Source organism: Staurois parvus, unplaced genomic scaffold (assembly GCF_062004578.1).
Source record: "Staurois parvus isolate SC_StPar_1 unplaced genomic scaffold, SC_StPar_1.0 ptg000834l, whole genome shotgun sequence".
Lineage (NCBI taxonomy): Eukaryota > Metazoa > Chordata > Amphibia > Anura > Ranidae > Staurois > Staurois parvus.
This window is the reverse complement of record NW_028318630.1, coordinates 329262-356063: the sequence shown is the minus strand read 5'-3', so window position 1 is coordinate 356063 and position 26802 is coordinate 329262. Positions and strand designations below refer to the sequence as shown.

The 26802-nt window shown below is 39.6% G+C and overlaps 1 protein-coding gene across 1 annotated transcript in view; it reads right to left on the bottom strand.

The window, feature by feature from the left end:
- Positions 1 to 26802, bottom strand: part of LOC149443738 (dynein axonemal heavy chain 5-like) — a 291780-nt gene that overhangs the window by 229939 nt on the left and 35039 nt on the right. The window contains exons 9-13 of the mRNA XM_089655345.1: positions 17586 to 17710; positions 17250 to 17373; positions 11527 to 11627; positions 4144 to 4297; positions 2089 to 2224 (exon numbers count right to left, since the gene is read on the bottom strand). Coding sequence (XP_089511471.1) covers positions 2089 to 2224; positions 4144 to 4297; positions 11527 to 11627; positions 17250 to 17373; positions 17586 to 17710 — 640 coding nt within the window. The remainder of the gene's footprint in view (positions 1 to 2088; positions 2225 to 4143; positions 4298 to 11526; positions 11628 to 17249; positions 17374 to 17585; positions 17711 to 26802) is intronic.

The following is a 26802-nucleotide window of genomic DNA, read 5'->3' as shown; positions in this document are numbered from 1 at the left end:
GAGAGATCCAGGACTGTCAGTCTCCAGCTCTGTACTCTGCCCCCCCAGCACTCACTGAAGCGCTAGGCTGTGAAGGGGGCCAGATCATTGAGAGGCTGAGCCAGCTGCCAATCCAGGGATCTGGGTGGATCCTGACTTTAAAGTTGTGATAGTTCCCCAGTCTGGACCAGCCTAGTGACCCTAAGGGGTTAATCCTCTGCTTTGTGTAAAAATACTGTTTGATCCTTACTTCTCTGATCCTCCCCTTCTTTCAGTGTTCCGCTTTTATTTCCTGATAAGACATATCGTGTGGAGTCACTCTGCACATGCTCAGTTTGGTGTGTATTGCTAGAGAGGGTTTTTTTTTGGGAGGGATGAGTGCATGTGATCAGCACAGGACCAATCAACACTGTCCAGACAGGGGTTCTGCATCCTTCTAGAACAAAATGAAAACTCCTCCTACAATCTTTAACCAGTGTTTGGCTGAATACTGATAGAAGTCACAAGACTGCTCTAACTGCTGATGAGTAAAGGTATTTAGCAGTTTATATTTACTAAAATAATTGCACTTCCATGTTCTGTGTACTGTGGGAGACCAGGTATAGTGAATGCAGAGTCCTAGGTTTAGTAACACGTTAATGGGAGAAAGCAACCTACTTTATCCAAATAAAAAAGTTTAACTTTTTTTTTTTAAATCTTAAAGAATTAGCTCACCTTTGTTCACCTTTTTTTATTTAATTCCAGCTCCCCTATGTACCAATAAAACATTAATCTACTTCTTTTGCAGAAATTCAAAAGCTTGATTCCTCATGAAGTCACGTGATGTATGATGCAACATTTCGGACGGAAGTGTAGTGATGTCATTTTTGGTTATGGCCAAGATCGTCGCCATCTTTGTTTACAACATATCCATGCTGTTTGAGGGTGTTTAGCCCCTTTACTGCTCTGAGTGCATTCTTTGCTTTTATGAAGTTTTAATAAATTAATTTTACTGCACTATGAGGGGCCCCTTACTTTTATTTACCCATACATGATATCCTATTCGTTCCAATGATGTGGAGCTCTCAGGACAAGGACATAGAGAGGAAAGGAAGATTTGGAGTATTGCCCTATTTGACCTATGTGATGTGGATCAATCGATGGAGGGGAGCGGGCATGCCTGGTGGTGGTGGATACGACATGTGTATATTAACCCCTTGGCGCTGGCGTTTCCCGGCCCTTTAAATGTTTCAGAAGCCGGGAGGTGGGGCGGGGTTTTAGGGTCATGTGACCGCCATGATTCGCCGTCATGGCGGTCACATGATTGGGAAAGGTCCCAATCGAAAGAGGAGATCCAGACCTTTCCGTGAGTACCGGAAATGCGTGCTGGCAGCGCGCAGGGCGCACGCTCTCAGCACATATGTTTTTCTTAATTGCACGCAAATGTGCGGCCGCTCTGCGTCAAGGCCCAGATGCCAGGGGGGTGCACATTTGTGTGCAGCCGGTGTGAAGAGGTTAAAGGAGAAGTTTCATGGAATTAGACCTTTGTTATTCACTTTAATATGGACTGTCACTTTGTATTTATTTTCACAGTATTTATATGATTATATATATTTATTTTATAATTTGTATCTTTTGTTTATTGTGCATATTATATATTCATTAGTTTATCACAGATTAGCAGTTGTATACCCCGTAATAGGGGCTATTTGGACCTTATATACACCAGTTGGTTTGTGTTATTAATATTTGTGTGGTATTACACTTAGCTTTTCTCCCTGTAATAAGGACATTATTACCATTAATCACGTATCAAGTTGGATATAATATAATATTGATTTCTATTCATCTATATATTTTTTTGTGTAAGGGTAGTAGTTTTTTAGCACAGCACTATTTTCTCTTATAAATTCATGTTGTGTGTACTGTGGGAGACCAGATATAATGAATGCAGGGTCTGTGGTTTAGTAACACTTTAAGGTCACCGAGTTGCATAAAGCTGAACCTCAAGGATAAAGTTATTATAAACCAATTTTATGTCTTACATAGTATACACATTTATGTAATTTTTATGTGTAATAACTTTTATGTGGTAATCCAAATATATAGACCCTTGTCTGGGTTATTTACCTTCTCTCTGTGTCTAGCAATATGTCAGCATCTATATATTGAGCCAGCAGTTCAATCATCTGCTCCAGCTTTTCCATTAAAACTGAGGACAGTGTGCAGTCGTCATCATCCATATCTTCTCTGTTATACAGGTTAGCTGCAAAAGGATCGGCATTTTAGCAGATTTTATTACTTGCAGAATTTATACCACAAGTAAGGCTGACATATTTTCAAATGGTCACAATAACTACTGTCTATCAGCAAAATCATTTCTTCGTCTAGACTTCCGGTTTTTCGTTCCACCATGTAATAGGTCAGTTTTTGCCTGACAACTCACATTCTCATTCTTAATGCCTACAAATATTTCTATAGAATGCGTTGATTTCCTTTTTCATGTGTGCCTTACTTTTTCATATAGTATTCATAAAAAATACTTGGCTGAGGAAATGCATGTAATATAACACTAATTAGGCTCCATTTATACTAGGATGTACGACCCTGCATTTTTGCACTTTTTTTTACTTATTGTATGCATGCATAGTGGCAGCCCATTAAAGTGAATGCAAAAAAAAACAAAACAGCAAAGTAGCCTATGCATCCATTTGAGCTTTGTGTGTTTTTTTAATCAAGCATGTAGTTGTGTTTGTTCCAGTTTTTTTGCGTAAAATAGTGCATGTCTGCTAGCTGCAGCTGGGGTGCTATTAACTATAAATGGCACCACAAGCAGGATATTTGTTTTTAAAGCATTTCAGAAATGCATACAAAATCACGTGATTTTGCAGACAAGCACAAAATGCTATCATGTGAATGCAGCCTGAATTTGCTAGTAGGAGACATTGACCCATGGTTCACATATATGCGACCGTGCAGGCCGCGTTTTGCGTGGGCACGGGAGCCCATTCATTTGAATGGACTCCCATGCCCCATGACGCGCACGGAAGAAGTCCCTGCACTTCTTTGGAAAACGCAGCCCGCATGGGAACCTTGGTTCCCAGTACGGTTGCGTTTTCCAGTGCGGGCAGCATGCCATTAGGACTAATGCCACCCGCCCACGGGTCCGCATTTCTCTGTGCAGGTGATGTGGCTGCATGGATTTTCATGCAAATCCGCAGCGGCACCACTCACACAAATGTGAACCTAGCCTGAAGGAATAATCTATTTCAGTCCCCCCACTGTGCCCCCTTTTATTCTATTTATTAAATCATAGGAGTAATTGTTTATTAAAGATAGATACATTTGAGTGACATCTACCTCAGCAAAACACTCAAAGTATCAGATACATACATTTGTTTCTTACAAATGACTAAACTAATAAAATGTATTCTATCTAATCTACATTCCACATTATTTTAATTACCTACATAAAACTTCTATCACTCTACACAATCCCTCCAGCGAAAGTTACATAAGTGACTTGAGAGATTACTAGAACCAGATAGGCTAGTTGTTGCTTTCAGAATCAAATTATCCGTCACTAAATATTTAAAATTGTAAACATCTGTGGTACAATCCTCATAGTCATGTATCCAGGATCATCCAAACCCAACAGTGCAATAATTCAGCTGCACTTGACACGTGATTATGTAGTTAGAATCATATGAGCTTGGTTTAAGTTCTTAAAGAATAATAGATAAGGTCTGAGACACATTACAGGCAATGAAAAAAAATGATATAGCCTATGCCTCAACTATGTTATATTTTATAAATCATATAACTTTGTAAAGCTATGATCAGGGGCGGACTGACAACTCATGGGGCCCCCCGGCGATAGGGGATCTTGGGGCCCCTGTGTCCTTGCCCAAACTCAAAAAAGCCTATGAAAAAGGTACCAGGAACATCTCATGGGGCCCCCTACTGCCCAAGTTTCCAAATGGTCAGTCTGCCCCTGGCTATGATTCATGTGCAGTTTGTGATATTTAAAGAAAATATGTCAGCAAATATACAAATTGTAAAATGCAACCAAACACAACCATTCAATGTTAGTTTTATTCAGCCAGTGCAGGTTACACTAAAGAAAGTGTGTGAGCTATATATAAACCACTTTACTTAAAGGATGCAAGATCTCCAGAGACATACCTAGCATATGTTTCTCCTCATTTGAAAGCATCATTTCAGTGTCTTCTTCATCTGCTGAGGGTTCATCAGTTTTCAAGTCAGATGGTGCTTTGTAAGTAGTATCTTCATGTTTTAGAGAGGGAACTGTTAGCATGGAGGGGTCATCAGTACACATCTGGAAGAATGTCAATCAATCAAATAAAGTTATTAGGATGCAGACATGGCTAGATGTTTTATGTTCTTTGTATATGAAAAACATACTCATAAAGCCATTGGGAATTTTCAGTCTATAACATATATATTTCCAAGCCTATTGAATGATAAATGTCCATGGATAACCTAATGAAATCAAGCTATATAATTAACATCCACTGTATACCCAGCCACATTTGTTATTATTATTATACAGGATTTATATAGCGCCAATAGTTTGCTCAGCACTTTACAATATAAAGGGCGACAATACAGCAACAATACAGTTCAATACAAGAGGGTTAGGAGGGCCCTGCTCCTTGGAGCTTACAATCAAGGAGATATTGAAGAGTTAGAACTTCTTTCAGGTTTAATTACTGTATCTGATTCACGAGAGGTGATTCCTCCCCCACATTTTATCTCTGTGACACCAGGACAAGAAATAAGTTGAACAGGAGTCTCCAGAACAGGAAGATATAGCAAGCAATAAAAAATGTCTCAGCTGTTCTAATCATTCTTGTTTAATAAGAAAAGTGTTGCTGCTCTCTCTGTCCCCATTAATGAGATATCCCACCACCAGACAGAAACAGAGGTAGAAAGTAAGAGCAAATCTGTCAAAGAGGGACTTTGAGAATAAAACAAACCTAACAAAGGTTATGACCCTTCTGACTCTGTCCAAAAACATTTTGCCTGAAGTTGGGTATACAGGGGAGCTATGTCACTTATGTATATTATATTTTTAATACTCTTTTTTTTTATCTCTCTGTTTTTGGCAGTCGTCACGTATTTGACGCTTGACGTCTCTGACGAATGATTTCCATTTTGCCTCCCCTCCCAATTGGTCGACCTATTGTTAGAGTGGTCATCTGGATAGGGAGGAGCATCTTTGGCCTCCCACATGATCGGAAGGGAGTAGGTCTCATGAAACGCGTTAGCACACCCTACTGTTAGAATACTGGTTGCTCGGAGTGTTAAATTGATTCCTAGCTTGTTTTATGAATCTCGGTTTGTGAGTATATTTTTTTTGTAATTTTCAAATAAATTCCTTTTTTCCACGGTAATGCATGAGGAGAGCGCACCCCTTCTTTGCTTTCCTCCAGCACTGTACCTGTGTAGAGGTATCCAACATGATAGAGGAAGCATTTTATTTAACCACTTCCAGACCGGACACTTTCCCCCCCTTCCTGACCAGGGCAATTTTCAGCTTTTAGCGCTATCACACTTTGAATGACAATTGCGCGGTCATGCAACACTGTACCCAAATTAATTTTTTACCATTTTTTTGAGATAGATAAAGCTTTATTTTGGTGGTATTTATTCACCGCTGGGATTTGTATTTTTTTGCTATGTAAATGAAATGTCCAAAAATTTTGAAAAAAAGTGTTTTTTTTATAAAATTTTGCAAATAAATAATATTTCATCATAAATCTTAGCCAAAATTTATTCCGTTATCTTTTTAGTAAAAAAAAAAAATCCAAATTAGTTTATAAGCAAAAATTATAATTTTTAAACATTTTTTTTTACATTTTTATTTTATTTTTTTATATTATTATTTTTTATTTTTATTTTTATTTTTTACATACTGTCACCCTAGCAGTACAGTGTCACCATGGTGACACTGTACTACTTGTGGCGGGTGATGAAGATTTTTTATTTTTTTTTTACACTGATTGCTTTTACACCCATATAGGATGTAAAAGCAATCATTTCTCTTTCTCTCTGTGTGCATTCATGCACTCATTGAGAAGAACTGAGTGAGCTGTGATTGGTCACATCCTGTCACATGGTACAAGGCTGTTGTGAATAGCCTTGTACCATGTGACCTCTGTGATCATTCACAGATTTCACACATAGTAAGCAATGATGTCACAAGTGACATCTTGCTTACTACTTTGCATGTGATCACTGATTGGCCAATCAGTGATCACATGATCGGGACCTCGTACAGAGGTCCCGTCCGACGATCGGTGTTTCACTGTGTCCGGAGGACACAGCGGGCACCGGATCGCGGTGCTGCGCGCTCCCAGGGAGCGCGCACAAGCAGGGTGCGGGGAGGCCGTTTATTGACGGCCACCCGACCCTGCAGTGCCACCGTCCGGCCGTTTATATACAACGGCTGGTCGGCAAGTGGTTAAGAGCCTCCAGCAAGGAGAACAGTGAGCAGCACAGAAATGACATCACCAAATCTCATGAAACGATTAGTCAAGACAGTAGTGCCTTGGATTCACACTGAAGATATTATGCTATGGGGCTGTATGCACATGAGTGAATGGCAAACCTCACTTATTAGTAATTGCCCTTCTATTTTTCAGGAGGAATTCAAGAATGTAGGTACATTTTTTCAGGGTACTGCTTAGGCACAATTAACATTTCTATATACTGTATCTCCTATAGCAAATCTTCCACCTTAATTATAACTAACACAACTTCAAAGTGTACTATTCAGTGTGCGACTTCATTTAACAGATGTCAATGCAAGTTGCAATGAAGTTGCAAAAATTGTGCAGGAACCTTTTTCAAAGTCACTGTGACTTGAGTCACACTGATTTGAATGGTTCTATTGCCACTAATGGGGTACAATTTGTTATGTGACTTTGAACTCTCAAGTCGCATGACAAGTCACACTGGTGTGAAGAGAAAGAATGGGAATTTATACAGTAGATACTTATGAAGATAGAGTGATACATATATGGAAAATAATGCAGTATACAGTAATGAATAGAAATTTCAAAATTCACTGAGAAGTTATTTGACATCATAAAAACAAAGAACTACAGGTATAGTGATTTTATACGTGTCACAGGTACAGTAATTTACCAGGTCTCTGGATTACATCTCATATCCCTGTAAATGTGTTTTATTCTAAATATTATATAAGAGTCCTCATGATGCTAAAGCTTTATGTACATTTTTTTCAATATGTTTCTTCTATTAAGCTTTAAATATACATTTTCTTGCTGAGTAAAAACCACTGGATGTGTGTCAGTCTATAGGACCTAATTATAACATGTTAAACTATTTTATTCTTTTTTTTCATAGGATTTAACTTTAAGATAATGTAGACAGTTGATAACCTGATAGTGGATGAAGGCCCTTTTCACACAAAGGGTCTAGTTAGGTTCGCCTGTCAGTTTTTCAGGTGGACCTCATTTGACGGTCCATTTAGCTTTATATGTCACTTTGTCAGTTTACAACCACCTACCTCCAATCTGATCCAGTCCACTGAAAAAAAAAAAAAAACATTGGAAGGGGATTTGTCCTCCGTGGTCTAGGTAGATCAGATCAGAGGGCAGTTGGGTGCAAACAGACTGCAGAGACAGATCCCCTGCTGACCATAATGGAATCTACCCTGTATGAAAAGGGCTTTATAGGAAAAGTACAGCCAAAGTTGTACTTCTGCTGTGGATCACAGGAGTGCAATTCATTCAGCACTCCTGGGACCCGTTTTCAGCTGACAGCGGGCTGACGTCACTCAGCAGGTCCAGGCTGGGGAAAGATCCCAACTTTAAAGTTAGGATCCACCCCAGAGTCTGGATCAGCACCTGGCTCAGTCTCTCAGCAAGCTACTGAGAGATTGAGTCAGCCACAGCCTCAGCGGTCATGTGATCAGTGAGTTCTCACCCTTAGAGCTGGCGGGGGACAGATGCAGCATCTGACCGATGCTGCATCCACCTAGGTAAGTATAATTTGGGGAAAAAAAACCACACTTCTCTTTTAACTCTTTCCCACTCTATCAAACAAAGAAAACAATGTGGATATACTGTATCTGGGGTGGTCTATGCTGGGATCCAATATAAAGCACGTTTCTTTGCAGATGATTCCCTTCTGATCCTGACTAATCCGCTCACATGTCTTCCTAACCTGCAGCTTACACTAGACCATTTTTCTGCCTTTCATGTCTCCGCATCAACCCTTCCAAAACTACGGCACTGAACGTCAACCTCCTCCCGATGTTTTGACACTCCTCTAGGAGCATTTTCCCTATCATTGGGCGTCTCACTCAACTGACTACTTGGACCTTAAACTGACTTTCTCATAGTCCTCTCTGTTCTCTGCTATTATCCCCTGTTACAAACCCTGACTTCACTTATGCATTCTTTGCAATACCCATCTCTTTCTTGGATAGGAAGGATATCTGTGGTGAAAATGATGATCTTACCTAAGGCCCTTTAATATTTCTGGACATTACCAGTGAGAGTGCCCCCCTTCTTTTTCCGTACATTGCAAACCCAGATTCTCTGATTCATTTGGACCCAAAAGCATCCTAGGGTTCCTAGATCGACTCTTTATGTTCATAGACTACTAGACTCAACTCATCATGCCTAGGCCTTGTCTGACTGCCCCCTCCAGGGCCTCTGCATCCGAGTTACCCCCTACCTTCTTCCTCCTTTCCTTCCCACACCCCTTTCTTGTCTTATCTTTTCTCCATCTATCTCTTTCCTGGCCATGCTCACAAGGTCACTGCCTTACGGGGTTGACTGCAGATGAAGAGCCTCCACTTTGGTGTCTGCGACTGAATTTTTGGACTTGGCTTTTCTCCATATTCAATTCATTAGTATAATTCCAATGTCTCAGATTCCTTCTATTTTTTATATATTTGACTGAACTGTTATTGATCAATCTGCACTGGTTGTTTATTACTCAACCCCTGCACAGGCAATTCACATGCTTGACTTAGACCTTTTTATTCCTATTGTTAAACCCAATAAACATATTGAAACAGAAAAAAAAGTTTTGCCTATACATACATTTTAAGACTTGATCACTTCTATGTACTGAAAGATTTTTTATTGCATGTGAATAAAAGTTAAAAAATCTGAAAATTGCAATCATAGCTAAAACTTTTTTTTAGTTTTGGACAGAGCAGAGAAAGGTTAAAACACCTGCCAGAACTTTTTTTTTTACTATTTGTGAGATTTACCCTTGCTTCCTCTCCACGGGACACCTCTTCAAAATGAGGGAAAATGCCCTTTTTGGAATTAAGATTTCCCCTCAACATCTATTCTGGTAACAACTCTAAAACATAACTTTTTGTCTCTGTGACAATGGGAGTGAGGACTAATAGAGAGGGTGAATATCTCCAGTGAGGAAACACACAGCAATAATAACAGGGGTTCACACCCTTCGTGCTAGTTAGAGATACACTTGAAATCACTCCAATGCTTTCCTTAAATTTCAGTTTTACTGTGAATGCATTCTATGATACCTCCCTAACTAGAAACATCTTTTTCATGAACAAATTTCTCCCAGCCCTTATGTCATGCTTTAAGTATTTAAATATACTGCCTACCCAGCTCCTATGATTATTACAAAAACTAACACAATAGAAATGTAAAAAGTCACATGCCACAAGTAAAAATGCTAACTGCTTGTAATCATAAGTTACTGTATGTGTTTTTTTTCAAGTATATTATCTGCAAGCACAATTTGAATAAAGATCTAATATTTGCCTTCTCAAATATATTGAAAACATTAACAGTTTGCAATGGGTTGCACTTTGCAAGGGAATTTTTCCCCCAGTCCTTAGTAAATGTGGTGAAGTTTTACTTTGCAAAGAATACTCCAGTCATGTGCAAAGAATAAAAACAGCATTTTGGTTTGCACATGATTGGATGATGGAAGTCGGCAGAGCAACACTGTAAGCTCTGGGGATACTTTGCTTGCAAAGTGAGCAGCCTATTTGCCTTTAGCAAATCAACCCCAGAGATTCAGCAGTGGCAGCTTCTATATTTGTCCCATGACAAATTTCTTTTAGCCCCGGTTCACACTAGATCCGACTTTGAAATTATGTGACTTCACTTGAAGTTTCAAAGTCAGAAGGCAGCGCAACTTCAGGTGTGACTTGACAGACATCTGTGCAACTTCATGCACAGATATCTATATACGTTACACCCGAAATCGGCAAAATTAGTACAGGAACTACTTTTCAGATCTGATTAGAACTGTTCCATTGCCAATCATTGAATGTGATTTGTCATGCAATTAGACTGTTCAAATCACATTATTATTATACAGTATTTATATAGCGCCAAAAGGTTTGCTCAGCGCTGTACATTATAGTGGGGGACAGAACATGAGACAATACAGTAACAATACAATACACGAGGGGTTTGAGGGCCCTGCTCTTTCGAGCTTACAATCTAGGAGGGAGGGGATAGTGGTACAGGAGGAAGTGGCTATGGGGGATGGAGTGGTAGGAGGAGTGGAGGAGATCAGCTGTTAGGTGAGGGTGGGGTAGGCTTCCCTGAAGAGATGGGTTTTCAGGGTGCGCCTAAAGGTGAGATGGGTAGGTGACAGTCTGATGGATTGGGGTAGTGAGTTCCAGAGGATGGGGGAAGTCCTGGAGAAGTCCTGCAGTCGGGCGTGGGAGGTGGAGACCAGGGACCTAGAAATTAGGAGGTCTTGTGAGGAGCGAAGATTACGGGTTGGGTGGTATTTGGGAATCAGGCCGGTGAGGCAGTTTGGGGCTGCGTTGTGAATGGCTTTGTATGTCAGTGTTAGTAGTTTGAATTTAATGCGTTGGGCAATCGGGAGCCAATGGAGGGAATGACAGAGGGGGGTGGCAGAAGAGGAGTGGTTGATAACATGACAATTCCCATCAGTGTGAACCAGGGCTTAAAGTTGAATTCCCTGCCCCACTTCTCCACCTCGTCCTGTCAGAGAAACTAGAGGAGATTGCTGTACTAGTGGTGTCTTCCACAGTGATTTCCAGCTTCTAGAGGGTTCCCACAGATATGGTATATGCACAGTTACATTGGTCAAAGCTGGAGCATCACAACTATGTAAAAATATCCATACCCGGAATTTTTTTTTTGTTTTTATAAACTGACAACCCCTTTGATACTTATATTAACAACTCTGTAAACCATCAGAAAATTGTTTTCCATTCCATAACAATAATAAATGCTGAAAAGCAAACACTGCACTATAGGAATTAAAAACAAGTAAAAGGCTATCACATGCAAAATCAGCCTCAATGCATAATAATTTATTATTTTAATTTAAAAAATGTGCTTCCTAAATCCCTTCTGAAAACAGAAAGCACTGCTATACTGGTAACGTTAGTAATAGATACAACCAAATAGTCAGAACTGGGTAAGCTAAGAGAAAACAGACAAACAGCAGTACAAACAGTAATATTTTCATTTCAGAATAAAGACTAATTTCACTACCATATTTTCTTTTGACTGAAAATTTGAAACAGACCTTTACCTGAGCTTCATCCTCCTCAACAAGAGTGTGCAATTTCCCAGAAGAATTTACATTTTGCCTTAGCACTTGTGCCTGGTGAGGGACAGCTTCAGTCAGGAAATCTACGAAAAAGAACCCGCATTATAACTGCACCTTTTTTGGTTTTGTGTAAGTAAATTTACCACTCCACTACTATTAGGTATCCTTATGTGTTGGGCAAAGGTACAGCCACTTGTGTGGCTCAGTGCTAAACCAGAAACCTTCCATAGTTGAATAAGAAAACATTTTAACATATAATTTCATACATAAGAAAGGTCATGTTTTTTATATTGGGTTGGGTCACCAATCAGGTTTTATCTTTCATTCACCGGGTAATAAAAAAAGAATCTGGTTGGCTAGTTTAGCCATGGTTCACACTATCGTCGCAAGCTGTGGGCTGGTTGCGGGTGCAGGAATCGCACCTGTTCCCACAGCCAAATTGCGCTGCTCTTGCGAGATATCCAGGGCTGCAGCCCACAGTGCAATTGCGGGTACGGGAACTGCAGGGAAACCGCATGGTCAAAAAGACCATGCGGTTTCCTTGCGAATGCGTTTTGGAAAAGGTGCATGCACCTTTTTTTGGTTGAAATATGGGCACAGCAGCCCAGGCAAATGGCTGGTGCATAGCCCGCACTGGTGTGAACCTAGCTTAAAGTATTACTAAACCCACAACAGTAAAGTCAGTCTGTATATGCAATAAAGCATGCTTGTTACACTCACTGTAGAACCTAAGGGGTTAATCCTCTGCATTGTGTAAAAAGGCCATTTGATCCTGTTTTCTCTGCCCCTCCTCTTGTTCAAATGTCCACCTGATAAGACAGACTGAGCCCATAGTCACATGCACATGCTCAGTTTAGTGTGTATTGCTAGAGAGATTTTTTTTTTTCTTGGGAGAGTGCATGTGATCAGCACAGGGCCAATCAGCACTGTCCAGACAGAGGTCAGTGGTTTTGCATCCTCCTAGAGCAGAAAGATCTACTAGCTTTAACCAGTGCTCTGCTGAAGTCACAAGACTGCTCTAACTGCTGATGACAAAAGCTATTTAGCAGTTTATATTTACTAAAATAATTGTATTTCCATGTTGTGTGTACTGTGGGAGATAAGATAGAGTGAATGCAGGGTCCTGGGTTTAGTAACACTTTAACTCTATGATGTGATTAGGTAAAACATGTTGTATTCCCTATTTTGTTTTGGAGATGTTATTTCTCCTCCCTTCTCGATTAGATGCTGTGTTTCTGTGTTTGAAAAAATGGTTTGCTGCAGTCAAATTACAATCTGACAGAGACAGATCACACTCCTGCTCACATAGATCAAACAGCTTGTGGGCAGAAAGAAAAATGATCAAAACCAGGCACAGGAAGGAGCAGCAGGAAAGATGCTTGATAATACATTCTAAACACTCGAGAAAACAAGAGCCCATTTGTGGCAATTTAGCTGGCTACTAATCAGAATTTCCTAAGATTTGATCTAATAGATCAGCAGAATGTATCTATAGTTATTGTTGTCCATAGGAATTCAGTTCAACCTGAAGAAATAGACACTTTTAAGTCAAATTTGTGTCTAAACAGGACCACACATAGGATGAACGTTTGCTTGATACAGTGTGTTAGATTGGCAAATTGTAATGCATAATTTGGGTATGTTCTCAAACTACAAGATCTGTAGTGTGGGGCCAGTTTAAGAAAGATAATTGTCATGAAATACATTTCCTAGATGAAAATCTCTATACAAATTGGTCTACAGGGCTGAAATGTTTTATTGAACAAGCAACCTTTACATATACAGTGGGGATCGAAAGTTTGGGCACCCCAGCTAAAAATTTGTATTAATGGGCATAAAGAAGCCAAGGAAAGATGGAAAAATCTCCAAAAGGCATCAAATTACAGATTAGACATTCTTATAATATGTCAACAAAAGTTAGATTTTATTTCCATCATTTACACTTTCAAAATAACAGAAAACAAAAAAATGGCGTCTGCAAAAGTTTGGGCACCCTGCAGAGTTAATATCTTGTACTGCTCCCTTTGGCAAGTATCACAGCTTGTAAACGCTTTTTGTAGCCAGCCAAGAGTCTTTCAATTCTTGTTTGAGGTATCTTTGCCCATTCTTCCTTACAAACATCTTCCATTTCTTTGAGATTTCTGGGCTGTCTGTCACGCACTGCTCTTTTAAGGTCTATCCATAGATTTTCAATTATGTTGAGGTCAGGAGATTGTGAAGGCCATGGCAAAACCTTCAGTTTACGCCTCTTGATGTAATCCCCCGTGGATTTTGAGGTGTGTTTAGGATCATTATCCATTTGTAGAAGCCATCCTCTCTTTAACTTCAGCTTTTTCACAGATGGCATCAAGTTACCATCCAAAATTTGCTGAAATTTTATTGAATCCATTTCTCCTTCTACTCGTGAGATGTTCCCTGTGCCACTGGCTGCAACACAACCCCAAAGCATGATTGATCCAACCCCATGCTTAACAGTTGGACAGAGGTTCTTTTCATTAAATTCTGTGCCCCTTCTTCTCCAAACGTACCTTTGCTTAATCCGGCCAAAAAGTTCAATTTTAACCTCATCGGTCCACAGAACTTGTTTCCAAAATGCATCAGGCTTGTCTATATGTTCATTTGCAAAGTTCAAACGATGATTTTTGTGGTGAGGACATAGAAGAGGTTTTCTTCTGATGACTCTTCCATGAAGACCATATTTGTACAAGTATCTCTTTATAGTGGAATAGTGTACCACAACTCCAGTGTCTGCCAGATCTTTCTGGAGGGATCGTGCAGTCAAACGTGGGTTTTGAATTGTTTTTCTCACAATCCTGCGAGCTGTTCTGTCTGATATTTTTCTTGGTCTTCCAGATCTTGCTTTAACTTCCACTGTTCCTGATGACTGCCATTTCTTAATTACATTCCGAACAGAGGATATTGACATCTGAAAAAATTTGTTATCTTCTTATAGCCTTCTCCAGCTTTGTGAGCGTCAACTATTTTCAGTTTCAGTTTTCTAGACAACTGCTTAGAAGAACCCATAGTGCTGATTGTTGGGGCAAGGTCAGATGAGTCTGGGCATTTAAAACCTTTGAGCTTGATATCACCTGGTCATCCCAGACGATGATTGAGAACAATCCATGACACTGGCAGGTCTGAGCTTTGCAAAGGGGGCAGTGCATGCTATAAATTCTGCAGGGTGCCCAAACTTTTGCAGACGCCATTTTTTTGTTTTCTGTTATTTTGAAAGTGTAAATGATGGAAGTAAAATCTAACTTTTGTTGACATATTATAAGAATGTCTAATCTGTAATTTGATGCCTTTTGGAGATTTTTCCATCTTTCCTTGGCTTCTTTATGCACATTAATACAAATTTTTAGCTGGGGTGCCCAAACTTTCGATCCCCACTGTATATATACCTTCCCATATTATTTATACGATTATGCACAATAGGCTCAGTTAACGAACCTTTACTGTCAGGAAACCGCCTCAGTATGATAATATGTGCGTGTGATTTATCCTATATGCAACCACAGTCCTAACATCATTTTTAGTCAGGTGCATGCACATGTCTAAGGGCACGCTGTGTGACCTGCGTACTCATGGGGTGTACACAGCCAATTTCAATGTTAGCATCAGAACACCTATTTAGGATCAGAGCTGTGACAGAAGATTTCTGGATGGTTTGCAGCTGTCTATGTGTTGATGGCCCAACCTGTATCCTGACCACAACTTGCTCCTCTATACTGACCCAGCTGGTCTCTTGTCCATGGCTTGTTTCTTCCTCATTGCTGACCTAACTTGCTTCTGACTATGGGTGTCTCCTGCCTGTTTCTTTTTTTTTTTATTTAAAATTTTTTATTTCACTCTTCAGCACAATACATGTTACAACATCAAAGCAAAAAAGAGAAACAAAATCCACCCAACATGGTGGGTCATCAACATATGTTATAAACACAACATATGAACATTAGTTATACCCATGTTGTACAAAAACCAGTGCCCTACTGCAACGCACACAAAGAAGCGTGTAGACAGGTAAAATGTCAGTATGACCAGAGGACTGTTATCAGGTAAGAGACATTGTATAACCTCCTTGTTATCTCTTTAAAAGACCTGGATCCCAACCATGCAGGTTTAGGCCTCTAGAGTAAAAAAGTTTTCCATAAAAGATAGGTAAGCAAAAGGTAGCGAAAGAGAGAGAGAATGGAAGTGGGGAAAGAAGGTGGGTGGGAAGGATGGGTAAGGGAGGGAAAGGGAAAAGTGGATTGGGGGGGGGGGGCTGGAGTCTTGTTTAACCACTTGCCTACCGGGAACTTTCACCCCCTTCCTGCCCAGGCCAATTTTCAGCTTTCAGCGCTGTCCCACTTTGAATGACAATTGCCCGGTCATGCAACACTGTACCCATATGAAATTTTTATCATTTTTTTGAGACAGATATAGCTTTCTATTGGTGATATTTAATCACCACTTGTTTTTTTATTTTTTTGATAAACAAACTAAAGACAACTAAAAATTTTGGAAAAAAAAAAGTTTTTTCTTAGTTTCTGTTATAAACTTTTGTAAATTAGTAATTTTTCTCCTTCACTGATGTGCGCTAATGAGGCTTCACTGATGGGCACTGACGGGCGGCACTGATGAGGAGGCACTGGTAGGTGGCACTGATGGGCATTGACAGGCATCACTGGTGGGCATTCACAGACATCACTGATGGGCACTGAAAGGCAGTACTCATATGACGTCCTCTCAGAACGAGAGAACCACCTTGTGCCCGTCATTTCCCTATATGGTGGGCTGGAGACGGTTAAAGCATACCGAGGGCAACTGAGGTCTGAACCCATGTAACCTGTGAGAAAAGAAGCGAAGCGTAATCTTGTGTGCATTGAAAGTCGTGCAATTACCATGTTTTACTAAACTATTCTTCTTTACGTTTAATGGCTGCCGTCAAACGTTCCATAAAATTGATCTAATTTACAACTGCTATTCATTGACCAATCATCAGAGGGGTCCTGCCTGTTTCTTGACCAAAAGCTCTGCATGTGGTTCTGCCACCTGATCAAGTCCATCTCTGGCCAACTCTTGACATCAGTCCTGACAAGCACTAGGAGACTATCTGATCCTGGTTTGACTACTGCTTCTCCAGAGCATTCCTCAAACAAGTCTTCCTTTCCAAGCCATCTCTCAGTCTGGGACTGTTGGCACCCATGTCACCCTGTGCCCTCACTTTCCCTGTTACAACTCCAGGAATGTTTAGAGACTAGATATGCAAGGAAGGCCACCTCATCACTTTGGTCTCCAACCAGATTAGTGATATTTCCACAAGGCTAAGAAAACTTATTTACAGCCTAGTGGCTGTAATTTCAAATCTCATTGTGCTCAGCTAAAAAAAGCTGTAACTTAAAAAAAAAAATAAAAACACTTATCTTGGTGTGCACTTTGAAATGGGCCTTGTGTGCATGATTATTATATACCTGGAAGCACAACTTTCAAATAATCGATATATGTGGTGAATAGATTCTTACTGTTCATGGACAGATTTTTCAGATACTCTTTAACAGAATTATCTAATGTCTGTGACTAGCCAATGAAATACAAAGGCTCACCTAAACAGTCCAAGCAGTTAATACCCCATCAGATAGACCTTCACACTTCATAGTTTTTGATAAATATTGGTGAAATATAAAAAAAAATCTCAGTAAAATCTAACTGGAGTGTGATTCTACCTGTTCTCTTAATTTCCTCATTTGTGGTTTCACAGACACTCCCAGTTTCACTGTTATCATCTTCAATTAGATCTTCCTGGGAAGGCTTTCGTAGACCTTCTGTCATTGTGGATAATATTCTATACTGTAAAACATACATAGCACACTGAAATGTAGTGAAAACCTTCAGAAACACATTTAACATGATAAAACTGCAATTTTAAGTGTAACAGATAATGTTCACACTTAATGATTATTCAAGGTTAGTTACTTAGCATTGTCTTAAAGCAATATACTATCCATGACCATTTTGCCAAATTCACAAACTATTGCCTTTTTTCATAAGTAAAAAGTTACCTCCTGCAGCTTTTCCATGATGTCCAGAGCTTGTTTAAGTTTGACACTTAGAGCTTCCATGTGGTACATAATTATTTCATCGTCTGTTATAGCCACCCCATTGCTTTGGTACTCGTGTTGCTGGTCTAAACAAAATGTATGGCAAACAAACAGAATTGTAACTTGTAAGGTACAAGAATTCTCGTTCAACGTTTAAAACTATTGTAAGGGGCTAATTAAAGCATATCCAAACCCAAGAACAAACATTTTATATACAGGAGATATCCAGACCTTAGATGTGGTTGCTGCAATAATTTTCTATTTTCAGTGTTTTTTTCCCTTTATTTTTACTTAGTGATTTATTTATTATTTATTTATTACAGGTACTTATATAGCGCTGTCAATTTACGCAGCACTTTACATATATATTGTACATTCACAGCAGTCCCTAACCCACAAGGGGCGTACAATCTAAGGTCCCTAACTTACATTCATACATACACATACTAGGGCCAGTTTAGACAGGATCCAATTAACCTACCGCCGTGTCTTTGGTTTGTGGAAGGAAACCGGAGTACCCGGAGGAAACCCATGCAGGCACAGGGAGAAAATGCAAACTCCAGGCAGGTGTTGCCGTGATTGGGATTCAAACCAACAACCCTAGTACTGCCAGGGGGAAGTGCTAACCATTTAGTCACTGTGCTGTGCCATGATCCTGCCAGTTACACACTTCCTGTCTTACAGTGACAACTGTCACTCACTGTACTGTATATATGGAGAAGCAATAACGTCACTTTTTGACAAAACTACAGAACTCCCCCTCCTCTTCTCCATGACCTGGTGGACTAATTCTGTAGTCCATAGATATATCTGGAAACAGTTTAACTGTTTCAGGTCACAAGGTTTCTGGTAGAAACAACAGTTATTTTTCAGCTTATCAAACAGATACAACAAAATGACCTCAATAGCATATTTAAGAGACCAAAAGGAAGCATTTAAGAGAAGCAATTTGTTAGCGTTTACATACACTTAGCATGAGCCATTTAGCCCTGTGCCTGTGGCATCACATTTGGTAAAGCAGCCTTCGTTCTTGTTTTTGTCAGTAATGATCAGCTCAAATGACCTTATTTACAGAGGGGTGTTTTGTTTTTGTAATGTGACATAAGCACTTGGTAGAACGCTAAGTTTGACAAGACAAAAGCTATGAAGATGTTGCAAGACAAAACATCAACTGAAGGGATTATGACAATATACAGTATGTGTAAATATAAGAGAATAACCGTTTATTAGGAAATTATTGCGACACTAAAATGTATTCTTTCATGCAATACATCCTCATCCTATGAATCCAAATGCTAATCTAGTATTTGGGCTCCTATGGACAGTGTTTAACGGTCAATCATACTAGAATATTACTAGGTTCAAAAGGATGCTGTCTATGTCTAAAGGCATCAAATGAATACCAACGGTTATAAAGTAATCTGGCAATGACTATTGCAGTTTTACTTCTAGTTCACTGCATGTGTGCATGATAGGAAAAGGTGCAATCCTTACAACTACAGGTGTACCTCGGTTTACAAATTTAATGCGTTCTCCAGGATGTTTTGTATTGTGAAAAATTTGTAAACCAAAACGCAGTGTCCCATAGGAATGCATTGAAAACCAATTAATCCGTTCTGGAGGTCAGAAAAAAGTAAAAAAAAAAAGTTGCTGTTGTCACGATCGTGGCGTCAGACCCCAGACCTTTTTATTTATCACTAATTTATATGGAAGGATTAGTCTAATTTATATATACCACTGGGAGCTAGTAATGCCAATTAGGTATATATTATTTATAGTGTTTTATTGATCTTTATAAAGGTCTAATTATTATTGTTTACTAAGCACTATCATTTATTGATGGCACTTTAATATGTGTATAGATTTATTATTTTAGCGCTTCACTAATTCAAGGTTATACAATTGGTTACTTAATGGTTTAAGGCAGAGTGACAGCAGCTGTTATTTTAGGGACCTTACCTGTATTAAGCGCAGGAGGATACTTCCATTTTGCAGACCCCAGACCTTCTCACCAAACTCGTGACCGAAGGACTAGTTGATCTAAAACCGCGATGTCACGTGCGTAACAATGCCACACCCATCTGCACCCTGCCATAAATGGCGTTTTCTACACAATGCAATCAACCTCAACATGTAGAACACCATAAATGCAGTTAAAGCAGCATGCATCTTGCACAATTTTGTATAGGAATGGGATGGATTGCATTATGAGGATGCTTTAATGCACACAATGCAGAGGGCACAATGGAGCAGCAGTCCTGGGAGCACAAGCAGTGCCCATATCCATGAAGATTTTGCAACCTTTTTTATGACCACCGGACAGGTTCCATGGCAGCTTGAAGCCATTGGAAATTGTTAAAATGATGACTGCAGCTAAAGTTGAAAATAATTACTTCACTTAAGCAAACTTGTTCTGTTGTTTCACTTTTGCTGTGAATAATAAATTTTTGACAGACTTCTGTAATGTGTTTTTATGTGAAATATTTTGCGTCAGCTAGCAGTACCTGTCGGTTGAATTCACCAAGACTGCAATATTTTTAATCCAAATGACAATGCTTCACAACTACTGAAACAACGGGGGGTATTTACTAAAAATGGAGCCTGCAAATGCTGGTGCAGCTCTGCACACAAACCAATGAACTTCCAAGTATTATTGTCAAATCTGATTGACTATAATGCACAGCATCACCAGATTCTGAGTGCTCTAGTGAAGTTAAATATCACCCCACATGTATTATATGGAGCAGCAAAGCCGCAATGTTATATGGCTGCAGATAGGGGGATAAGTTTGCAAAAAAAAAAAAAAAAAACATACGCTGAACATAGTGGGAGACTAGATAGCCGGCACATGTCTGCAACAAGTACAGCTTCACAATAGTACAGGCTGTGACGATCGTGTCACCAAACCCGTGACCAAAGGACTAGCCAATCTAAAACCGCGATGTCACATGTGTAACAATGCCACGCCCAGCTGCACCTTGCACACCAGTTTGCCAGCTAATTAGACTAAAATCGATGTACCGGCAGCCTGAGCGATTGTTACTGGGTCAGGTTAATTACGCAATTAACCCTTCACACTGCCACCACCTCCTCTTTGTACAGAGAAAGAGGAAACTCAGCAATCTCAGCAATAATACTATAATGGTTGAGTTAATCGTCTGCATAATATGGTTATACAGAGGGTTAAACAAACACAGTAGCGTTCTCTTTAGAGGCAGGAATTCGTAAATTGCAATAAAGCGCTATAGAAACAGTTCAACACTTTCAGAGGGAAATATTTATTACTAAAAGGTCAAACGGGTGCAATAAAAATATTTACAGAAAAGAGGTAACTAAGATATATATATAAACATACAGAGACCAACAGCACAGCAAAGAGATATCAGAGAGAGAGGTGAAAGGCTTAAGGTACTTGCCAAAGTCCTGGGTTAGCAGATCCCAGTTTCAGAGCAAAAGGGCACAAGTCTCCCCAGATGGTATTGATGTTAAAATAGGAGACTTCTTCAACTCGCTCCTCTTAGGCCTGACAGCCCAATTTGTAGTTTCCCAGCAGGGGGGGTGTCTCTGACGTCAAGGTCCAATACCCCGTGTAGGGCGTGGAGGTCTGGGTGTCGACCTAAACTAGAGCCAAAATCTCGTCTAGTTCATATTTGGGCTCATAACTTTTCCTGTGCACAAGTGACATTCCACCCGCGGTTAGATTATTATGCAGACACGTCTGAGGATTGATTAGAGATGAAATATGTAATTCTATACTGAACGGTTCATTAGATCTATTTTTCTGCTTTCCTATGTATTCGAGACAAGGCAAGTGACCCATTCGTTTGTTCACCTTTTTTTAGCCAATCTGACGATATGTCTGTTTTTTATGTAAGTCTCTCATATTCCAAGATATGAGACATAGGGGAAAAATGGATTTGAAAAGTGTTTATCTGATTCTGTCATATATGCTGAGTTAGGCTTATTAGGTTGGAATCTCTTTCAACTCCTGGGAAAGCTTGCCTTATCTTTTACGAGGTGTTCCAACTTGCACGTTCTATGGACAGGGAGGCCCCGGCTCCCTTGGGGGGCTTTATACAGTCAGGTCCATAAATATTGGGACATCGACACAATTCTAACATTTTTGGCTCTATACACCACCACAATGGATTTGAAATGAAACAAACAAGATGTGCTTTAACTGCAGACTGTCAACTTTAATTTGAGGGTATTTACATCCAAATCAGGTGAACGGTGTAGGAATTACAACAGTTTGCATATGTGCCTCCCACTTGTTAAGGGACCAAAAGTAATGGGACAGAATAATAATCATAAATCAAACTTTCACTTTTTAATACTTGGTTGCAAATCCTTTGCAGTCAATTACAGCCTGAAGTCTGGAACGCATAGACATCACCAGACGCTGGGTTTCATCCCTGGTGATGCTCTGCCAGGCCTCTACTGCAACTGTCTTCAGTTCCTGCTTGTTCTTGGTGCATTTTCCCTTCAGTTTTGTCTTCAGCAAGTGAAATGCATGCTCAATCGGATTCAGGTCAGGTGATTGACTTGGCCATTGCATAACATTCCACTTCCTTCCTTTAAAAAACTCTTTGGTTGCTTTTGCAGTATGCTTTGGGTCATTGTCCATCTGCACTGTGAAGCGGCGTCCAATGAGTTCTGAAGCATTTGGCTGAATACAAGCAGATAATATTGCCAGAAACACTTCAGAATTCATCCTGCTGCTTTTGTCAGCAGTCACATCATCAATAAATACAAAAGAACCAGTTCCATTGGCAGCCATACATGCGCACGCCATGACACTACCACCACCATGCTTCACTGATGAGGTGGTATGCTTAGGATCATGAGCAGTTCCTTTCCTTCTCCATACTCTTCTCTTCCCATCACTCTGGTACAAGTTGATCTTGGTCTCATCTGTCCATAGGATGTTGTTCCAGAACTGTGAAGGCTTTTTTAGATGTCGTTTGGCAAACTCTAATCTGGCCTTCCTGTTTTTGAGGCTCACCAATGGTTTCCATCTTGTGGTGAACCCTCTGTATTCACTCTGGTGAAGTCTTCTCTTGATTGTTGACTTTGACACACATACACCTACCTCCTGGAGAGTGTTCTTGATCTGGCCAACTGTTGTGAAGGGTGCTTTCTTCACCAGGGAAAGAATTTTTCGGTCATCCACCACAGTTGTTTTTCGTGGTATTCCGGGTCTTTTGGTGTTGCTGAGCTCACCGGTGCGTTCCTTCTTTTTAAGAATGTTCCAAACAGTTGTTTTGACCACGCCTAATGTTTTTGCTATCTCTCTGATGGGTTTGTTTTGTTTTTTCAGCCTAATGATGGCTTGCTTCACTGATAGTGACAGCTCTTTGGATCTCATCTTGAGAGTTGACAGCAACAGATTCCAAATGCAAATAGCACACTTGAAATGAACTGTGGACCTTTTATCTGCTCATTGTAATTGGGATAATGAGGGAATAACACACACCTGGCCATGGAACATCTGAGAAGCCAATTGTCCCATTACTTTTGGTCCCTTAACAAGTGGGAGGCACATATGCAAATTGTTGTAATTCCTACACCGTTCACCTGATTTGGATGTACATACCCTTAAATTAAAGCTGACAGTCTGCAGTTAAAGCACATCTTGTTCGTTTCATTTCAAATCTATCGTGGTGGTGTATAGAGTCAAAAATGTCAGAATTGTGTCAATGTCCCAATATTTATGGACCTGACTGTAGCTCCTATGACCCTTCTGTGACACACATACACACTGGCCAAATGTCGCTGGGACTCTCAGAAAGGGAGGGGGGAAGAATAAGAGAGAAATATATTTGTCAGGATGGTTAATCCCTTTGCCAAGATGGAGGTTGAAGCCAAAATGGTTGAACCACGTCCATCTCTGGGTATACGCTGTTACAGCTGTATCTAAAAGTCAGTGCCAGTTTTTAAATGTAATTACCTGCTTTTTTTTTCTTTACTATAGCTCAGAGAATCAGCTGTCACTTTCCCCCCAGCTAAAAGAAAGAAAGTTTCCTTTTAGTTTATTTTCTGAGTTAAAAGAAACAATGTTGCCTTTTAGTTTGCTTCACGAGATAAAAGAAACAAAGTATCCTTTAGCTCCGGGAAAAATTACAGCTTATTTTGTGAGCTATAGTGAAGAAAAAAAGCCGGCAATTGCATTTAAAAATCGGCACTGACATACACTTCGTATTGCGAAAACAATTAGTAAAATATTCATAAACCGAGGCATTATTTTCAATAGATTTTCATTTGTAAACCGAAAATGACGTTAACCAAGGTGTTTGTAAACTGCGGTACACCTATATATCAAATGCCCAACTACTGGCACAACACTTACTATGGCAACTACCATCATCTCTTCATGGGCAACAAAATGATCTTCATAAGAACCTTCAGGCATGTCACCTTGACCCCTCCAGTTGATCACTACAGGTTAATGTGGATCAGGACCCTCATTGGCCATACTCACAGAAGAACCAGAAACTTTGGCTTGGCAGGCAAGCACAAACTGTTAGCCCTTTCATGGTAAGGACAGATTTTTGTGAGTTAAAGAAAGTGTCATGGTGCCTCATTGACTGTCAGACATTGTGAAATGTGAATATTCTAAAGGGCATAAATTATTGTGACACACATTTTAACGTCTTCCAGCATAAGTTGTCTTGTGGCTCTTGGCACTCAGTCACATGACATCTCAGAGCCTCAAAAGAATGCAGCGTATGAACACTTAACCCTTTCAAACACTTGGTGGTTTGAACAGTGTTCAGGAAGGTATTTCATTCCCAGCATGTGGCACAGTTTGTGAGTCTCGCTCTCATTGATGTCTTGATGGGGGAGTATCTCCACTCAAGGCCACCAGGCCAACATATCTTATTAATACTGGCCCAGGGGCAAATGCCACCCTTCCCCCAGCCCAGATTTTCACTGGTCATTCTGCCCACATCAGTAATATGAACGTGGAATGTAAATGAACAAATAATCTGAGAATTCACCTTGTACTGGCTTCTTATTTTTATTGACATCAGGATCTTTTTTTTTATCTTTCTTGCTTGCTTTTAACTTTCATGTAGTTTGATGAGCTTGGTTCATACAGCAAACAAACTGCCACCTCATTAAATGCTTTTCCAGCTTTCAAACATGAATTTAAAGCATAAACAAAACAACTGCATTTCCCATTTAATGTAATAAAAATCTCAATTGTAATACACACTTAACCTGCTGCTTCTATAGCACAAAGTAAACCACTATTCATAGTGTCACTGACAGATAATAAAGATTCCCATAGCTCACATATTTTACTAAATACAACACTGACATCATTGCAACCAAGCACTAAATTTCCACTGGCGTGCTTTATTCAAACACAATCACTGGACCATTTTCCTGTCAATTTCTGTTCTTGCAATTAGTTTGATTTCCATTGTCTCTTTATCTGCTGTCTGTTACTACTCAAGGGCTTTATGCAAATGTGAACTCATAATTAGATGTCCAAAGTTACATGCTTACACAGCAGCCTCCAAAAGAGAATATTCAAGCAGGAATAAATGGAGTCCATTTATCATAGAGTCAAACATTTCAAGGATCTTTTCAAAATCTTGCTGGCCTTACAAAAGTAGAATTTTAAAATTGTTCATTTTAAGAATGTCCATTTGATTTTCTAATCATTAGTGGGATCAAATAGATGTAAGTTTTTAACTACAGTGAGGAGAACATTCAAAAGACCAGGTTTGAACATGTGTCTCATACAAATGTCTAACAGTGAAAGTGGTTTTTGTTTGGGAAAGTCCATTCATTCCAAAATCGAATGTTAAAAGCAAGTGGAATTTTGTAGTACTTGAACTAATACTAAAAATCATCAAATGTACTGAAAGTTTTTGTTCATGCAAACATTCATTTGAAAATCTACTCGTGTATGGCTAGCTTAACAAGTGCTCACCAAAACTTTTAGAGAGTGTAAATCTAAGACTGAGACAAAAAATCTTTACACTCTAATCCTTTTCTTCTATATCCAAAATGAAAAAAATGGATCTTTGGCTACAAAACACTTCAAATGTTAAATCACCAAATCACCCTGTAATAATACATACAATCGGTTAAAAAAACAACATATGTTGCTAATTCATGTCACAGGCCTACAGTTGTGCTCAAATGTTTGCATACCCTGGCCAAAATTGTGAAATTGTGAAAAAACTGTCATTTATTTAAGGATAGTGATCATATGAAGCCATTTATTATCACATAGTTGTGTGGCTCCTATTTAAATCATAATAATAACAGAAATCACCCAAATGGCCCTTATCAAAAGTTTACATACCCTGGAATATTTAGCCTTGGTACACAAGGTGACACACACAGGTTAAAGAGGCAATTACATTTCCCACATCTGTGGCTTTTTAAATTGCAATTAGTGTCTATGGATAGACAGTGAGTTAGTTAGCTTTTACATGGATGCACTGAGTAGGCTAGATACTGAGCCATGGGGATCAGACAAGGACTGTGAAAAGACCTGTGTAACAAGGTAATGGAACTTTATAAAGATAGAGGGGGAGGTCTATTTTTGCTGGCTGCTGGAAGGTCTATTGATTCTGGCTGCTGGGAAATCTATTGCTGGAGTGGATCTATTGTTGCTGGGGGGTTATCATGTTGCAGGAGGGTTTGTTGTTGCCTGGGGGGGTCTATTGTTGTTGGGAGAGACTATTGTTGCTGGGGATGTCTATTGTTGCTGGCTGCAGGGGATCTATTTTACTGCTTTTCTTGTTATCATTAACACATTCCATACAAATTACTTAGCACCACAAAGTAATACTTGGTTCTGTATTCTCTAAAAGGGGTGATACTGGGAGGTGGAACCAAGATGTGGGGCTCAGAAGTGGGTAGGGAGAAGAAACAAGGGGTGACTCAAAAGGGGGAGTTCCAGCACCTCACCTCAGAGAAAAAAAAAGCCCCTGTATAAAATAAAATCATATAATATATAGTTGTTATCATTGTTATTATGATATGATGATTATTATGGAAGCTATGGATGGGAGCTTTCTTGATGACTTCTCTGCCTGGCTACACTACTTTCTCTCCTCTGAAATACCCACTATCATTCTTGGAGATTTTAACATCCCCATTAATGTTAACAACCCGGCTACATCCCAACTCTTCAACCTAACCTCATCTTTTG